The sequence below is a fragment of the Gaeumannomyces tritici genome (genome assembly GCF_000145635.1).
Source record: "Gaeumannomyces tritici R3-111a-1 unplaced genomic scaffold supercont2.2, whole genome shotgun sequence".
In the NCBI taxonomy this organism is placed as follows: domain Eukaryota; kingdom Fungi; phylum Ascomycota; class Sordariomycetes; order Magnaporthales; family Magnaporthaceae; genus Gaeumannomyces; species Gaeumannomyces tritici.
This window is the reverse complement of record NW_008804546.1, coordinates 3,733,115-3,748,589: the sequence shown is the minus strand read 5'-3', so window position 1 is coordinate 3,748,589 and position 15,475 is coordinate 3,733,115. Positions and strand designations below refer to the sequence as shown.

At 57.5% G+C, this 15,475-nt stretch overlaps 6 protein-coding genes across 6 annotated transcripts; all 6 read left to right on the top strand.

Moving 5' to 3' along the window:
- Window positions 1-1,199: 1,199 nt before the first annotated feature.
- GGTG_03828 (hypothetical protein) lies at window positions 1,200-2,204 on the top strand (the record flags this gene model as incomplete). The annotated part of the gene is made up of 1 exon (XM_009221611.1): window positions 1,200-2,204. The coding sequence occupies one exon, from the start codon at window positions 1,200-1,202 to the stop codon at window positions 2,202-2,204; it is 1,005 nt and encodes a 334-aa protein (XP_009219875.1).
- Window positions 2,205-3,505: 1,301 nt separating this feature from the next.
- GGTG_03827 (hypothetical protein) lies at window positions 3,506-5,073 on the top strand. Its single transcript, XM_009221610.1, has 2 exons — window positions 3,506-4,188; window positions 4,281-5,073. Exons 1-2 carry the CDS (start codon window positions 4,026-4,028, stop codon window positions 4,820-4,822), a joined length of 705 nt encoding a protein of 234 aa, XP_009219874.1. The 5' UTR covers window positions 3,506-4,025; the 3' UTR covers window positions 4,823-5,073.
- Window positions 5,074-5,211: 138 nt separating this feature from the next.
- Window positions 5,212-6,719, top strand: GGTG_03826 (signal peptidase I). Its single transcript, XM_009221609.1, has 3 exons — window positions 5,212-5,483; window positions 5,550-5,764; window positions 5,851-6,719. Exons 1-3 carry the CDS (start codon window positions 5,403-5,405, stop codon window positions 6,071-6,073), a joined length of 519 nt encoding a protein of 172 aa, XP_009219873.1. The 5' UTR covers window positions 5,212-5,402; the 3' UTR covers window positions 6,074-6,719.
- GGTG_03825 (hypothetical protein) lies at window positions 6,659-8,148 on the top strand. Its single transcript, XM_009221608.1, has 4 exons — window positions 6,659-7,134; window positions 7,200-7,323; window positions 7,406-7,550; window positions 7,640-8,148. Exons 1-4 carry the CDS (start codon window positions 6,910-6,912, stop codon window positions 7,926-7,928), a joined length of 783 nt encoding a protein of 260 aa, XP_009219872.1. The 5' UTR covers window positions 6,659-6,909; the 3' UTR covers window positions 7,929-8,148.
- A 460-nt stretch (window positions 8,149-8,608) lies between these two features.
- Window positions 8,609-9,885, top strand: GGTG_03824 (zinc-binding oxidoreductase CipB; the record flags this gene model as incomplete). The annotated part of the gene is made up of 4 exons (XM_009221607.1): window positions 8,609-8,742; window positions 8,822-8,909; window positions 8,993-9,408; window positions 9,687-9,885. The coding sequence occupies 4 exons, from the start codon at window positions 8,609-8,611 to the stop codon at window positions 9,883-9,885; spliced, it is 837 nt and encodes a 278-aa protein (XP_009219871.1).
- Window positions 9,886-9,920: 35 nt separating this feature from the next.
- On the top strand, window positions 9,921-15,433 carry GGTG_03823 (phospholipid-transporting ATPase 1). Its single transcript, XM_009221606.1, has 3 exons — window positions 9,921-13,901; window positions 13,991-14,397; window positions 14,474-15,433. Exons 1-3 carry the CDS (start codon window positions 10,392-10,394, stop codon window positions 15,045-15,047), a joined length of 4,491 nt encoding a protein of 1,496 aa, XP_009219870.1. The 5' UTR covers window positions 9,921-10,391; the 3' UTR covers window positions 15,048-15,433.
- The last annotated feature ends 42 nt before the right edge of the window (window positions 15,434-15,475 follow it).

Below are 15,475 nucleotides of genomic sequence, written 5' to 3'. Positions count from 1 at the left end.
TCTTCGGTCGCATTCCCTCGACACTGCGGGTGGCCGCGCCGTTTCTTTGGACGAGCTACTGTGGCGCCAAACCCCGTTGACTCCGTGGTCTTTTCCTTCACACCGGCCCAGGCTTTTTCCCATTGATGCTAGCCACGTGGCTGGCTGCCTCTTTGTGAGATACCTTGGTACCTGGTAGGATACGTACCTACATTTTCGAGGCCTTGGACAAGCCTCTGTCGCCTCAGCTCCGGCAATGTCGTGGCCCCGTCAAGTGACGAGGCGGCCACGCATTGCGACCAAGAAGAGAAGGTCAGGCACCGACGTGTGCACTCTCCAGCTCCGGCTGTGGTAGCGCTACGAATGCGCTACGTTGACCGCGGGCGGCAACGGAAAAGCACCACATCCAGGGCCCTGCCAGTGCAGCCATGCTAGGTGACGACATGCGTGTTGCCCCTGCCCCGCCGCCCAACCAGAGCCTTGCATTTGGGCCATCGTCCTTCCAGCGCCCAAGCGGCCACCCCACCTTGCTGCTCGCGGTGCCACCCACACCTCCCACACCACCAACCCCAAGGGCCCAAGGGTGCGCCGTAGAGCCGCCAGTCCAGCCAACCAGGCGTTCCGTCCCACCTGTCCTCGCTGTGCCAGTGGACAGCGGCGTGCCGTGTGGGCGTGCGTGCGCGCACCAGACTCCGTGCGTGCGTGCGCATCGCAGCTTGTGGTGCGCAGGCATCCGCCCAGCCTTCTTCCCCGCGCCTGCAATATAAATATGCGCCAGGCCCCCGTCACCATCTCCAGAGGCGCCCCCTCCTTTTTCTGTCTCCCTCCCCCTTACACAACACCAACGGGTCGCAAAACTCATAGGATATCTCTTCAGCCGCTCCCTCAGTCAATCCCCTCTGAAAGATATTCTACCCGGGCCCCTGTCATTCTGTTGTGCATCTCCCTCCTCCCACATTCTTTTTCGCCTCTTTGGCTTTCCCTTCCTTGATATCTTTTTTAGCTCGTTCCGTCGCTCTCTTGGTCGAATCCCCACACCGAACCCGAATAAGTCGATCTGCAAACGGGGGCCATTCTCACCTCCCCCTTTCCTTTCGTTTGTTATTCGGCTTCCTAATCCCGTCCGCCGCAAGAACCTGATTGCCAACTACCCCCCGACGCCGATACCCTACCCGATACCGAAACTGCCCGCCCCCCTGGACATCCGTGCAGCCTTCAAGATGTTCAAGCGCTCCTTCCGTTCCAGCAACAAGGAGCACTCCCAGGGCGGGAGCGGCGGCATGGACGCGCACCACCGCGTGGACAAGTCGTCGAGGTTGACGAGGAAAGGCGCCGGCGGCAATGCGGGCTCCGGACGGGATCCACAGAAGCTGTCGAAACTGCAGCGGTCGCTCTCGAGCGCCGAGGAGGCCTCCGCGCCGGCGAACAAGTCTTCGTCGCAGGGGAAGCCGGCACCAAGCCCCAAGTCCTTGGCGCCCTCGCCCATCGTCACGCTGGCGATCGGGCGGGAGGGGCGGCTGTTTGCGGCGCACGAGGACGTGCTGTGCCAGAGCCCCTTCTTCAAGGCGCTCTGCCAGGAACAATACCTCGAGGCGCAGAGCAAGAGGATTACCCTGCCCGAGGAGGAGCCTGAGGTGTTTTCAGGCGTGCTCGAGTACCTCTACAAGGGCGACTACTACCCGCGCTTGCTTCACAACAAGCACCGAAACTCTTGGGAACTAGAGGACTCCGACCCGCGCCAGCGCCACACCCCGTACTCATCCCCCAACCCCAACGAAACCGGAGGCGGCCGCGCCGGCAGCACCAGCAGCTCGCCGTACGTGCCCTCCGCGGTCGAGGCGACCGTCTACATCTCGGCTGTCGACCAGCACCTGCTGCGCGACACCGTCATCTACTGCGCCGCCGAGCGGTACGGGCTCGAGGAGCTCAAGCGACTGGCCCTGCGCAAGCAGGGGCTCCAGTCCGGCATCGACGTGGGAACCATCCTGCGCTCCGCCCAGTACTGCTACGCGCACACGCCCGACTCGGACAGCCGCCTGCGCGCTCACTACCTTGCACTGATCATTCGGTGCAGAAAGACCTTCAAACGGAGCGGCACCATGCAGGCCGAGATGGAGCGCGGTGGAGAGGGCTCCAAGCTGTACTTTGACCTGTTCGTCGCCCTGTGCAACCACCTGGATGATGTCATCGACGCGGGCAATGCCCGCTCCCCGAGGAACATCTGAAAGGACGATGGTTTGGACCTTGCAATTTTTTTTTCATCTCACTTTTGGTCCTCTCGGAGAATGACGCGAGAGTCTTGGCTTGCCTGTGGTCCCTGTCCGCCCGCCCTAGCGGCGTGGTGACTCGATGCCAATGGGTGAACTAGGCTCCCCTGCTTTCTACCGAGGCCGGCTGCTTCGTACAGGTCTCCCGGGCGTTCTAAGGCGTTAAAACTCATCTCATCAAGGGAATGGCATACACGCGACGATCGATTTGCTCGCAAGAGCTGAGGATTTGGAGTTCAGGCGCACGTTTGTTGTATTCTTTTTCGTCGTTTACCCGGGCGATCTCCCACTCCCGTCTCGGCGTTCATCCTGTTTTCGCGCTCCACCTCGTTTGCAACTCCCAACCATGGTTCATCAGATTGGAAACACCATTTGGGAGAACGACTTCGCTGTCCTTCTTCACTTCTTTCAGGAGGTTGGCCGACCAAATTTGATCTTTCCAAGGGGGTGAGAGGGGATGGCCTAATCAGTTGATCCGATACACGGCAGATCACGACCAGCCCCGGTATACCGACGGGAGGAAAGCAAGCCTGGACTCCCCTCTGCTCTCTTGTTGTGTTATTCCCGCATCGTTTTGCCTCGTTTCCTGCTGATTTGCTGTTTTCCTGTCCTAGTATACCCCGGGGTGGATTTCTTTCCTGACCTTGTTCGTCTTTCACAAAGCTTGGCGTTTTTGGGAGTCTTGGTCGATTCGATTATACCACAAACACCAGGCGGCACGAGGGTGAATGGGGATTGACGGATGCGATCCAGGGGTAACGGCCCCTTGAACAATCGACAACAAGCAGCCCACTGCGTCTCCCCATCTTTGACGAGAAAGAACCCCCATCGAAAAGAAAAACACAAAAGAAAAAAAAAGAAGGGAAAGGCGTTTGTTTTCGACACTCCACTCGGACGATCATTGGCGCAGAGAGGCGGACAGGTCGGCCCAGCTGGGCCTTGACGGCTCCACTGACCTACCAAGATCCTTACAGTCCTTTCTGCGGCCACGACGTCTTGACAAATCTCCGCTTCAACGGCGCAATATCATCCTTTTTCCTTTGTCAAATTCAAGCCACACCAAAAAGAATGATATCACAGCTGGCGGGGGGTTCTTTTCTTTCGGGGCCTGCATTGGCATTTTTTCTGCTTAGCTAGCGCGGAGGGCTGGCGGTTCATTCATTCGACATGATGATGATGAGATCACGAACTTTCCCCTTCTTATTGTTGGATCAAACAGCCCCAGGCATGGGCGGAGGAGGGGTTTTATTCTAGAGTTTCGTCAGGTCTCCCAGCGAGAGACCCCGCTTTGTCTTACGCCCTTTGAGGGTCTGGTAATGAGAAATTCGGTCGCCTCACAACCTGGAGCTCCAATTCGTGACTGCCCGTTGACTAGCGAGTGGTGAATGATACTGCGGCGGTGGGCAAGCCAAAAGGCTTGTTGTCATATCAATTTCCTGCCTTGTGGAGATGTTGATGCGGCTCCCCGCATGGACTTGTCACACGAGGAGCGCGCAACTTCCATGTATGGAAACTCCGCCAGCGTGCAATGGTGCCATCCCCGGCTGCCAAGACCAGGTTTACGGCACGGCGTCCCGGGACTTTGCTGTCGGCGGGAAAAGTCAGGCTGTATTAGCCGACGTATTGCCGCCTGTCAACCCGAGGTCTGAACCCCGCACGGGTCCAGAGGACATCAGATATGAAGAGAGAGGTATGCGCCGGGAGTCGGGTATAAAAGACCACTAACCCAAGCCCTCCAGATCATCCCGTTGTTCGCTGTTCGCCAGTCTACATAGCAAAATGAGGTTCCCACTCACTGCAGTTGCTACCGCCGCTCTATCAACCCTTTCACTTGCTTCACCCACCTCTGGGTCCCAGACTTCAATAATGAGCAGCTTTACCGTCACGGCCAACAGTGGCACCGATATCTGGCGCAAGCCACCCACTACCAACGACTTCAACGGTACGCATAAACCGAGAGGGGGGGGCTGATCCATTGTCGTTTGTCCACGGGGATAGTGGCTTGCACCCATTCACTTGGCTAAAAAGACCCAGCGCCAACCTTTGCCCCCGCCGGGGCCAAGTCCACGGGACCGCTCTCCAAGTTCCAGTCGGTCTCGGTATCCTTCGCCTTCACGCCCAAGGTGCTCTACGACCAGGCCGGCGTGGTGCTGTCGATGCGCCCCGCGGGCTCCTCCAAGGACGGGCCGCCGGCCAAGTGGGTCAAGTCCGGTGTCGAGATGCTCGACGGGACGCCGGTCCTGGGCACCGTCGCCACCGACAACTGGTCCGACTGGTCGCTGTCCCCCGTGCCCGACCAGGCCATCTTCCTGCCCGAGGGCGCGCCCGGAAGCAAGCCGGGCTTCTCCAAGGTCGTGGTCGAGAAGGGCGGCGACGACCCCAAGGCGCCGACGCTGTGGGTGCGCCTGGTGGCCGAGGACGGCACCAAGAAGCCGCTGCGCGAGATCACCTGGGTGTTCGACACCGCCATCGCCGACTGGGAGCTCGAGGTGGCGGCCTACGTAGCCAGGCCCAAGCCTGCCGACGACACGCTCACGGCCTTGTTCCAGGGGTTCGATGTGCAGTGGAGCGAATGAAGAACTAGCCCGGGACTTACCTAGGATAAGGTTGAAGCTTTCATGGGAGGGGGATTCCACGTAGGAATATCACGCGTGATGGTTTCCCTCGTGTTCTTTACGACGATCGTCCAGTGGCTTTCATGACTTGTGCTACCAGCAAGAGAAAAAGTACTGCTCCGAAAGGAATCGTCCTCGGTAGCGGGTGGTATCGTTGGAATCTTTAATTAAAGCAATATTTTGGCATGTTTCGCGCTTCTTCCCCTCCCTGGCTCAAGTCCTAGTTGGAAGGTGGTCAAGATGTGATGTTAAAAGTTGAGATGTATCGAATCCCAGCGGTCCGGATTGCGGGAGGGTCCTCCAATGTGGGGGCCATACCCCACTCCCAGCCAATCAGCAGCGTCTCCTTCCTGAGTACCGGCCAGCTCGCCTCAGCCAATTCGGTAAACTGTCATCAGAGCCACCAAGCTTCGCGACGGCGCGCACCCCTCCGTTCTGGTCGCAAAACCACACATTTTGGGCCACAGTCGACACCCTGGGCTCGCCCGTCTGTTTGTACGATCCATCTCAGCCGTCCAGACAGGTCTCGGACGTTTTCGCCATGCTTTCCGGCCTCCAAAACCCGAGGCAGGCCGCCTCGCAGCTGCTCAATTTTGCCCTGGTCCTGTCCACGGCATTCATGGTGCGCCTCACACTGCCCACGCCCTCGCGCGCCGCCCTGGCAATCGACTAACCACCTCCTTGACAGATGTGGAAGGGCCTATCCGTCATCAGCGACTCCCCCTCGCCCATCGTCGTCGTCCTCTCGGGATCGATGGAGCCCGCCTTCCAGCGCGGCGACCTGCTCCTCCTCTGGAACCGGAACCTGGTGCAGGAAACCGACGTTGGCGAGATCGTGGTTTACAATGTCAAGGGCAAAGATATCCCCATCGTCCACAGGGTCGTTAGGAAATTTGGCACTGGGTAAGTGGGCGATCTTCGATTTGCAATACGGGCGAGTTGCATTGCGTCGTTGTCCAGCCTGCTGACCCAACACCTCCCGCACACAGTCCCAAGGCGAAGCTGCTCACAAAGGGCGACAACAACCCCTCCGACGACACGGAGCTCTACGCGAAGAACCAAGACTACCTCGAGAGGGAAGACATCATTGGCAGCGTCGTGGCATACTTCCCCTTTGTCGGTTACGTTACCATCATGCTTTCGGAACACCCGTGGATGAAAACGGCCTTGCTCGGCATCATGGGGCTCATGGTCGTGCTCCAACGCGAATAAAAGTCGAAATATTTTCCTCGCGCTTGACGCTTTCTTCCTCACGCAGGGAATTGTGGGGAAAGACGCACAAACAGGCAGGGGTTACCTTTTTTGGTCTAACAAAAAGTTATCCTGGAGTATTATTCATTCTTGTGCGGCATATCATTCTCCTGTGATGCGGAAGCATTCTCGGCCGGTTCACAGGTGGCCTGTTCTCGGTCCCGTCTCCAAAATTGCTTCCCCAGCGAGGCGGGGACTCGGGAAAGGGCCGGGGCGCAGGCTGGGGCTGGTTTAGCTGCAGCCTGGCAGGGCAGGCATCGCCCCTGGCGGCCGACAGCCGTCCACAAGTGCGGTCAGCAGCGTGCCACTCAAGTTGCTGCGCACCAGTACTTCACGACAGGGGTTCGAATCCTCCCTTCTGAGATATATGGGCCGCCATCAGGCAGACACCGGCCGAGGCCATCCTATTCGGGCTGCGCTGAAAGGAGATCCCACAAAGAGGTGGGGACTGAGGCGTTGGCTGCAGCGTGTCATTGGCTTCCAGAAATTACACGAACGTTCCTGCACCATCATGCTAGCATCACGACCCTGCTTATTGCTATTATTTGTCTCATCTGTTTTCTTTTTCTTTCCCCCTTCGCGCTCTGTTTTAGTTGGAGATTTCCTTCCAGATACACTCCCGACCACCGGTTTATGCCCTCTCCCCTGCGGCTCAAACTCAGAGCGTGGTGTCGTATAATCTCGGAAACAACAGCGCTAAAGACGAACGCTACGACCCGGAAGTTGGCCCAAGACACTTGCCTTCCTCGCAACATACCTTGTCAACCAATATCGTACCCGCCAACCCCTCCGCGATCATGAATACCCAACAGCCCATGTACCAGGCCGGGCCGCAGGCCTTCCAGCCCGTGGCCATCAACAAAGTCGTCGCAGGCAAGGGCTGGTACATCGCGAAGCTCACGCTTGGGTCTTGCATTGCTCTCTTTGACATCATCCTTATCGCCCTTTCCGCAGCCTACATGAACTTGTGGACAGGTTACAACGGCTCCGGAAACTCCTACTTCATTCTCGTCTTTATTCCTGTTAGTGCCCATCGTCTGCTTCGACCTGCTACACCCGGTTATTGCGTTAGCTTACAAGAAAACAGGCCATCGTATCTCTTGGTTGGCAGATAGCCGAGTTTATCACGGTTGGCGTGCACAAGGATAGGCGTGGCATCCACCCGGGAGCCCATGTTGCCCTCCATCTCCTCCTATGGCTGACCTTTGCCAGTACGTGCTTCCCCGACTGCATAGCGAGAAGGAGCTGTGAGAATGCTGGCGCTTGGGGGAATTTTGCTGACACATGTTGTAGCGACTGTTACGCTATTGGGCTTCTTGGTCTCGCGCCGGATCTACTTGCGCAATGGCAACTACGGCTACAGCTCCAGATTCATGCGCTTCTTGAACGATGGTGAGCCGCTGGAGAATGCACAATTTGCCTTCAGCGTCTTGAACTTGTAAGCTGGCAAATTCTCCCCAACGATGACACTCGGGGTAGCAAATGTCTTGCGTTTGCTAATATACCGGCCGTTCTTGTCGCGCACAGGATTCTTCACTTCACCCTGTTCGTCCGCTTCTGCATCGAGACGAACCGTCGCAACACGCTGCCACCCGGGATGATCATGGTGGCGGCTCCGGCATCGGGCATGTACTTGGTGCCGGGAGCCCAGCCGCAGTACATGGCCCAGGCCGTTCCGCAGCAGCCTCAGGCAGGGCAGGCGAGCGCCTACGGCGGGTTCTACGCTCCGCAAGCCCAGCCGGTGGACAAGGCGGTGGTGGAGCAGCAGCAGCAGCAGCAGCAGCCCACCGCGGCCCCTGTTGCCACTGCTGTGTAATAGCGGTGTCAAGGTTCACTACCCTAAGTACACGTGAGAGGGAGGATGCAGCGCGGTATCGAAAACTGTGGGTTTAATCGTATTGGCCTTTCTTTCGCAACGCGCTCGGTGTTGTATGGCTTGCTATCTTTGGCTGTAAATGTGTTTAATGTTGCGGAGCTCAGCGATCATGTTTTAGGAGCATAGAATATACCCCAACAAAACCTTCCAGTAATATCAATTGGAACGGCTACGTGCTCGGAGTGAATGATTCCTGCGGGCCACATGGTGATGCCCATTCCTGATAGATGTGGCTGCTGGTGAGCACCGCAGGCAGGGAGATGGCGACGGAAAATGAGATCGCAGCTTCATGCAGGCGCGGTGGCGATCGCGAAATGGCCCACGCCACGATGCGAGTGCGAGGCGAGTTTCTTAATCGGGCTGGCGATTGCGGGCTCAGCAACCACCACACGGCAGGATCAAACACCACGTCTTGTGTCTGTAAGCACGCCCGGATCCCGAATGAAAGAGACTCGTGCGTCGTCATTTAAACCACGATGGACTTCCTCGTCGTTTGATTTCAGTTGTATTCAACTTGGATTCTTGGCTGGCTGTCCTCCTGCCAACGGTCTTTTGACAAGAAACGAACAAGAACATCACCGTACACTCGCCTTCCACAGCGTTGTACAAATCCTTTAGACATGGTGTCACCACAAAACAGGGGAGCCTTCCTCGTGGCCGCAAAGGCACGACCGCTGGCTGTCCGCGAAGCGCCATATTCCCCTCCCGGACCAGGAGAGGTCGTCGTCAAGAACGCGGCCATCGCCCTGAACCCGTAAAGTCCTGTTTCTATATGTAATTGCAAGAACCGCCCGGAAATCGCTAACCAAGCCCATACATCTCATATGTTACAGCATCGATTACGCCAAGCAGAGTGTGGGAAATTTTCTGTATTCCCACATCAAGTACCCCTTCATCACGGGCACCGATGTGGCGGGAGTGGTATGCGACTTACACCACGCACTGAATCATTTTCCTTGTCGTTTCAATCTAAACCAACTATAATCTCTTTTACCAGGTCGTAGAGGTCGGACCCGATGCCACTAGGCCACGCGCTCGGCATGGAGAAGAAGCACAACAAGTCGCCCATGTGTGGCTTCCAGCTATACACGGTCCTGCTCACCAAAATGGCCAGTCCCGTCCCGGAATCCATCCCGCTCGCAGCAAGGGACAGGAGCGCGACGCGATACAGGTACGTGCTACCTACCTACGTCCTCGACTCTGCGAGGAGAGGGCAAGCGCCGGGCAACAAGCGGCTGACCATGGGCGCCGCCAAACTGGGAAAAGCTGGCAACGGCGGCGGGCTATTAGGTCGTCACTACGGGGTTAAGACCAAGTTCGTGTGGGGCGCGTCGCTGGAGGATAACGAGGTCGGCAAGCTAATCTACGAGGACTTCTTGCTGGGGGGCTGCGGGACGGCGTCTTCGTGCTGGGCCATAGGGTCCGATCTCGATGTCGTCCAAGACGGGCTGGACATGCTGAAAGAGGGGGTCTCGGCGTCAAAGCTGGTTGTGCCGCTGACGGAAGGGCCGGGGGTTTAATTAGACGGATTTATTTCCGGAAATTCGCCAAGGTAGCCCATGCATGTCGGCGAGGGTGCTCTGGGATTTCACCGGCTGCAGGTCTTGTTGATCCTTTTCGTCTGCAAAGAATGTCGTCAAGCCGCTTGACGGGCACACTAGCAGCATGTGCCTGAAACACTCCAGTTTCGCTTTCAAGTTGCTTCGTTGACTGCAGCAAAGGCATCATCAACGTGCTCTCGGTCCTTAAACTCATTGATGGCTTTGATCCCGTGGTGGATGCCACTCGGCAGGTGGGCCCCTTTAACCAGAAAAGGGATCGCTCCCCCACTGCCGTGTCGGGTGTCATTGGCGCTGCACTGCCTCGTGCTGCCCTGGCAGGCGGCGTGCCATCCTAGCGGCGGGTGTCACATCTCTGGTGCTGACTGACCAACGTCCACCCACCCGTCGCTTCCCCTGGTTTGCGGCAAGTGGGTAGACGGGTCTTTTTCTCACCTGTGCCGGCTGGCATCCTTCGCCGTCATCTCTAGACATCATCGAACCGCCGCGACGGCTCATCGACGCAGTTTTCTGCAGTCTTCCACTCGTTTACTCACAGATCAAGATCCCGTCCGTCCCAGCCATCTGAGATTGGCCTGCGCAGCACAGACTCGGGCCCAAGATCGTGACCCCCACTCGTTCAATCTCCGGTCGCGTGGAATTGGGCTGTCCGAGTCGCCCGTCGTCATTCTGGCCCGATCGGGCATCGCACAAAAGAAGGCCAGGAATTGTCCCGACGGAGGACAGAAGATCGCTCGCCGTGGCACCGCCATCCTCCCGTTTGAATCCCTAGGTAGCGCAGTGATGTCGCCTGCGCCCTCGCACTACCCCGATTGTCGCAACTAGGCCGCATGAGACCGCGGCCATGCACCAGGCCAGCAATGGCTCCGACGTCGCGGTCGGCGCAAAGCTGCGACCCGTCGGCAGCCGCCAGACTGCCGAAGATGCGCCCGCAACCGCACCGACTCGCGCCGGCGCCGACGGCGGTTGCTCCCGCGCGAGGGCCTGGCTTCGTGATGCCGCGAGCGGCCGTCTTTTCCGCAAGCCCCTGAATCCGTCCAAAGATGGCCGTCGCGTTCCTTTGCGCGTCCCCCAGGGCCCTGACCGTCTGATGGACGAGCGCAGGGACCACCTCTACGTCTCCAACGCCATCCGAACCTCGCGCTACACCCTCTTCGACTTCTTCCCGAAGCAGATCTGGTTCCAGTTCTCGCGCCTGAGCAACTTTTACTTCCTCTGCGTCGGCATCCCCCAGACCATCCCGGGAATCAGCACCACGGGGAACTTCACCACCATCCTGCCCTTGCTGTTCTTTGTGCTTCTCACCATCGTCAAGGAGGGGTACGACGATTACAAACGTCACAAGCTCGACAAGGTGGAGAATGCGAGGAGCGCAACTGTGCTCCGCCGTCGCGATGGCCATGTGTCTGGCAACCCTTCCTCCCGGCCGTGGCTCGCCTGGCTTTGGCGTTCCCGCCAGCCATCACGAGTGGAGGAGAAAAGAGAAATGGCGGCCGACGGGCTGGACTGGAGAACCATCTGCTGGAGGGATGTCCAGGTCGGCGATGTGCTGCGGCTTGTCCGTGATGAGGACGTTCCTGCGGATATGGTCCTGATCCAGGCCGAGAGCGAGGACCGCAACGCCTACATCGAAACCATGGCTCTAGATGGCGAGACGAATCTGAAGAGCAAATTGGTCCCGGCGGAGCTACAAAGGTTCGATACCGTATCCGACATCGTCTCGTGCAACGCCGAGCTTGTGCTGGAGGACCCAAATCCCGACCTGTATCGGTTCGATGGACGGGTGACGGTTGATGGTAAAACCTCACCCCTGACGCTGGGCGAGGTCCTGTACCGCGGCAGCACCTTGAGGAATACGCCAAGCGCCGTCGGAGTGGTCATCAATACGGGCGAGGAGACCAAGATCAGGATGAACGCGAACCGCCACCCAGAGGCCAAGAAACCGGCACTCGAAAAAATCACAAACAGGATCGTGCTGTCGCTGGTTGCCTACGTCTTCTCTGCCACAGCCGGCTGCTCGGTGGGCTATCTCCTGTGGCAGCGCTCGACGGAATACAACTCGTGGTACCTCAACAATGCTGGGGTCGCCGTCCAGGAGATTGTGATTGGATACGCCATTCACTTTAATAACATCATACCCCTCTCGCTCTTTATCACCCTCGAGATCACCAAGCTCTTCCAGAAGTTCATGTTGAACGCCGACATTGAAATGTACGACGAGACCTCTGATACGCCCGCAAAATGCAATACGAACACGATTCTGGAAAACCTTGGTCAGGTCGGCTACATATTTTCGGACAAAACCGGCACCCTGACAGAAAATGTCATGAAGTTCCGCAAGATGAGCATAGCGGGTGTCTCCTGGCTGCACACAATGGATATTGAGGAGTCGGATCAGGCCCATACCCACTCGCCCGGATCCAATGTGACGTCTCCGGTCGAGCTCGTCGTTCCCGGCCGGGTGGATGCCGGCAAGTCGGTCTTGCCATCACGAAGGAGCATCGCCATTCCAGAGGACGCCGAGCTACCCAGCCCTCCCCCTAACGATGCGTACTCAGCCCGTGAACCCATTGGCACTCCCATGACTGCGCATAGAAGGTCATCGTCACAGTGGAGGTCGACTGGTCGCCCAGACCTCGTGCAGCCCGAGCTGACCACTGAGGATCTCCTCGAGTACATGCGCCTGCGGCCTAACTCGCCATTTGCGAAAAGCACAGCCGACTATCTTCTTGCTCTTGCACTCTGTCACACCTGCCTACCTGAAGTGAGGGACGGGGAGATCGACTTCCAAGCCGCTTCGCCCGATGAACTCGCTCTCGTCAGGGCCGCGCAGGAGCTTGGCTTTCTTGTGATCCAACGATCGACGCAGCGGATCACGCTGCAGATCACAGCCGGTCCTGGACTACCCCCAATTGAGCACGTCTATGAGATATTGGACGTGATCGAGTTCAGCAGCAAAAGAAAACGAATGTCGATCATTGTCCGTGGGCCTGACGGACGCCTAATCCTCATCTGCAAAGGTGCCGACTCTATGATCATGCCGCGCCTCAAATTGGCGAATCTTGCCAAGCAAAAAGCACACGAGGCCCGCCAGAGTGCTGATCTCGAGAGAGAGGTTCTACGGCACAGCGAACAGCTCGAGCCCAGAAGCAGCCTCGGGGGGAGGCCGAGCCTCAGCTTGCGCCATGGCCATGGTGTCGCTCACCGACACCCCGAGGCAGGACCGTCCTCCGGGCTGATGCCACCGACAACAAACATCCGGAGCAAGTCTTTCGAGGCGAACAAGGCTCGACGTTCTGCGGACCTCATGCGACCCGCGTTGCAGCTCCGCACGCTATCGTTCGACCTAAACAGATCTCCGACGGGTCAGTCGAGCACGCAGCACTCACCGGTGCCGCTTGCGCCTCTGCCAGCGAAGTTCTCGCTGCTCGAAGATGCATCCGTCAGCGACGATGACACGGTCTTTACGCGCTGCTTCAAGCACCTTGACGAGTTTGCCTCCGAGGGCCTTCGCACGCTTCTGTACGCCCAAAGGACCATCCCGGAAGCCGAGTATGCCTCATGGAAGAAGCTCTACCTCGAGGCGACGACGAGTCTAGTGGATCGACAGGACAGGATCGAAAGCGTGGGAGAAATGATCGAACAAAACCTGGCTTTGGTTGGCGCGACTGCCATCGAGGACAAGCTGCAAAAGGGCGTGCCCGAAACAATCGACAAGCTGAGGCGTGCCAACATCAAGATCTGGATGCTGACGGGCGATAAGCGCGAGACCGCTATCAACATTGCCCACTCTGCGCGCATCTGCAAACCCTATTCGGACATTCACATTCTGGACTCGGCTAGGGGCGACGTCGAGTCTCAGCTCTTGGGGATCGCAGACGAGCTGCGTGACCAGCACCGCGCCAAACGGGACGGGCTTATCAGTAATATCCACAGCGTGCTTGTCGTGGATGGTCATACGCTGGGCGAGATTGAGCAATCGCCCATCCTTACAGAGCTGTTTTATGTTCTCGTGCCCGCCGTCGAGAGCGTCATCTGCTGTCGGGCTTCGCCTGCGCAAAAGGCGCTCCTGGTCAAGGGCGTGCGACAGCGAATCATACAGCCGGGAGAGAGCCTTTCCTTCTCATCCTTCTTCCGCAGTACCTCCCCTAGGGGCACTCTGCTCACGCTGTCCATTGGAGACGGCGGCAATGACCTAGCCATGCTCGCCGAGGCGCATGTTGGTGTTGGCATTTCGGGCCGGGAGGGACTGCAGGCCGCTCGCGTGGCCGACTACAGTGTTGCGCAGTTCCGGTTCCTCGCCAGGTTGCTTCTTGTCCATGGACGCTGGAACTACGCGCGCACTGCGCGATTTGTGAGTTTTTTTTTTTTTTTTTTTAACTACCAGCTCTGCTCTGTTCCGCTCCTCGGTATAACCTTCCACTAACTCGGTTGTTGAACAAGGTTCTGGCCACTTTTTGGAAAGAGATGTACTTTTACACGGGCACAATCGCTTTTCAATATTTTGTCGGCTACACAGGCACATCGCTCTATGAAATGTGGAGCTTGACGGCACTCAACACTCTCTTCACATCGCTATGCACCATTTCGCCTGCGCTTTGGGAGCAGGACCTCTCGGCCACGACGCTACTGGCCGTCCCCGAGCTTTACTTCTTCGGTCAGCGCGACTTGGGGCTTAGCACCTCCAAGTATCTAGGCTGGATGATCGGCGGCGTTTTCGAGGGGCTGGTGACGTTTTTCGGGTGCATTGCAGGCGCTGGAATCTACAACGTTGTGGGTGACAAGGGCCTCTACGCTGTTGGAAACCTGGCCTTCAGTGTCGCCATGATGTGGACCAACTGGAAGCTTCTGTGAGTAAAGCCGTGATATGTTATTTTGCTTTAGGCAAGGCGTGGCGACTGACCAATAAAAATCCTGATGGCGCAGCATCATCGAGACACACCATAAGAACTGGGTCATACTGGTCTCATTTATTGTCACGGCCGGCGGCTGGTGGGTGTGGCAGGCCTTCCTCTCTGCCGTCTACGCACCCCCGCCGTCGCCATACGCGGTTCGCGGCGGCTTGACCGAAGGCTTCGGGCGCGATCTGAGCTGGTGGTTATCCCTCATTGTAATTTTGGCGGCACTTGTCGTGGTCGAAATGGCCTACAAGGCGCTCAAACGGCAGCTCGTGGTGCTAGGCGTTTTGAGTCGGCAGCGCAAGTTCCGCAAGCGGCTATTTGGCGCCTGGCTCAACCTCAGGTGGCACTCGGGGCGGAGCAGTCCCCAACCTACCGCCGTGCCAGTCCCGGCTTCATCGGCCACCGAGCAGATCCAGACGCAACAGGACGAGGATGAAGAGGATCTGGACCTGGAGCTCTGGCAGGAGCTGGAACAGGATCCGGAAATACGAGCGAGGCTCGAGAAGCTCGCTTGGAGAGACGAAAATGTAGACGAGCCCGAAGGCGACGACGGCATTCGTGATCGCGAGGTTTTGAGGGCCGAGGGTGTCGTCATCTGACCATTGCTCCGACCGGTTGGATCTGTTTTCCGCATTCGCCGTACGGCGATGCATGTATATGTGAAGGGAGGCTGGTTTTTGTTTTCACGATACCCCGTGATGAGTGGCTGTATGCACACTATGGATAAAGTGGCTCAGGATTGTTTTTATGCTACACTGTGATAAATGTAAATGTTCGCTTGTTATAAATCAAGCAGTTATAAGGCTTGGTTGACGTTAGGAATGGGTGATGCACTATTGGAACATCCATAACGTATAGCACTTTGTGTGAAAAGTCGGAAATCATATTTGCCTGCCAAAAACTCCGACCAAGATGCAGCAGGGGGTACTCGAATACGAACAGCCAAAAGTGATGTTTTCCCACCAGGCCAAAAGGCCAAACCCAGAATCCCAAAAACGCCATCGCAATGCACATGCTTTCATAAATA

Bases quoted from the DNA above. Each gene is read 5' to 3' on its own strand.
- GGTG_03827 (XM_009221610.1), top strand. From the start codon at position 4,026: ATGAGGTTCCCACTCACTGCAGTTGCTACCGCCGCTCTATCAACCCTT. The intron at 4,189-4,280 runs GTACGCATAAAC...AAAAAGACCCAG, and splicing joins CACTACCAACGACTTCAACG to CGCCAACCTTTGCCCCCGCC.
- GGTG_03826 (XM_009221609.1), top strand. From the start codon at position 5,403: ATGCTTTCCGGCCTCCAAAACCCGAGGCAGGCCGCCTCGCAGCTGCTC. The intron at 5,484-5,549 runs GTGCGCCTCACA...CCTCCTTGACAG, and splicing joins TCCTGTCCACGGCATTCATG to ATGTGGAAGGGCCTATCCGT. The intron at 5,765-5,850 runs GTAAGTGGGCGA...TCCCGCACACAG, and splicing joins GTTAGGAAATTTGGCACTGG to TCCCAAGGCGAAGCTGCTCA.
- GGTG_03825 (XM_009221608.1), top strand. From the start codon at position 6,910: ATGAATACCCAACAGCCCATGTACCAGGCCGGGCCGCAGGCCTTCCAG. The intron at 7,324-7,405 runs GTACGTGCTTCC...CACATGTTGTAG, and splicing joins CCTATGGCTGACCTTTGCCA to CGACTGTTACGCTATTGGGC. The intron at 7,551-7,639 runs GTAAGCTGGCAA...TGTCGCGCACAG, and splicing joins GCCTTCAGCGTCTTGAACTT to GATTCTTCACTTCACCCTGT.
- GGTG_03823 (XM_009221606.1), top strand. From the start codon at position 10,392: ATGCACCAGGCCAGCAATGGCTCCGACGTCGCGGTCGGCGCAAAGCTG. The intron at 13,902-13,990 runs GTGAGTTTTTTT...TTGTTGAACAAG, and splicing joins ACGCGCGCACTGCGCGATTT to GTTCTGGCCACTTTTTGGAA. The intron at 14,398-14,473 runs GTGAGTAAAGCC...CTGATGGCGCAG, and splicing joins TGGACCAACTGGAAGCTTCT to CATCATCGAGACACACCATA.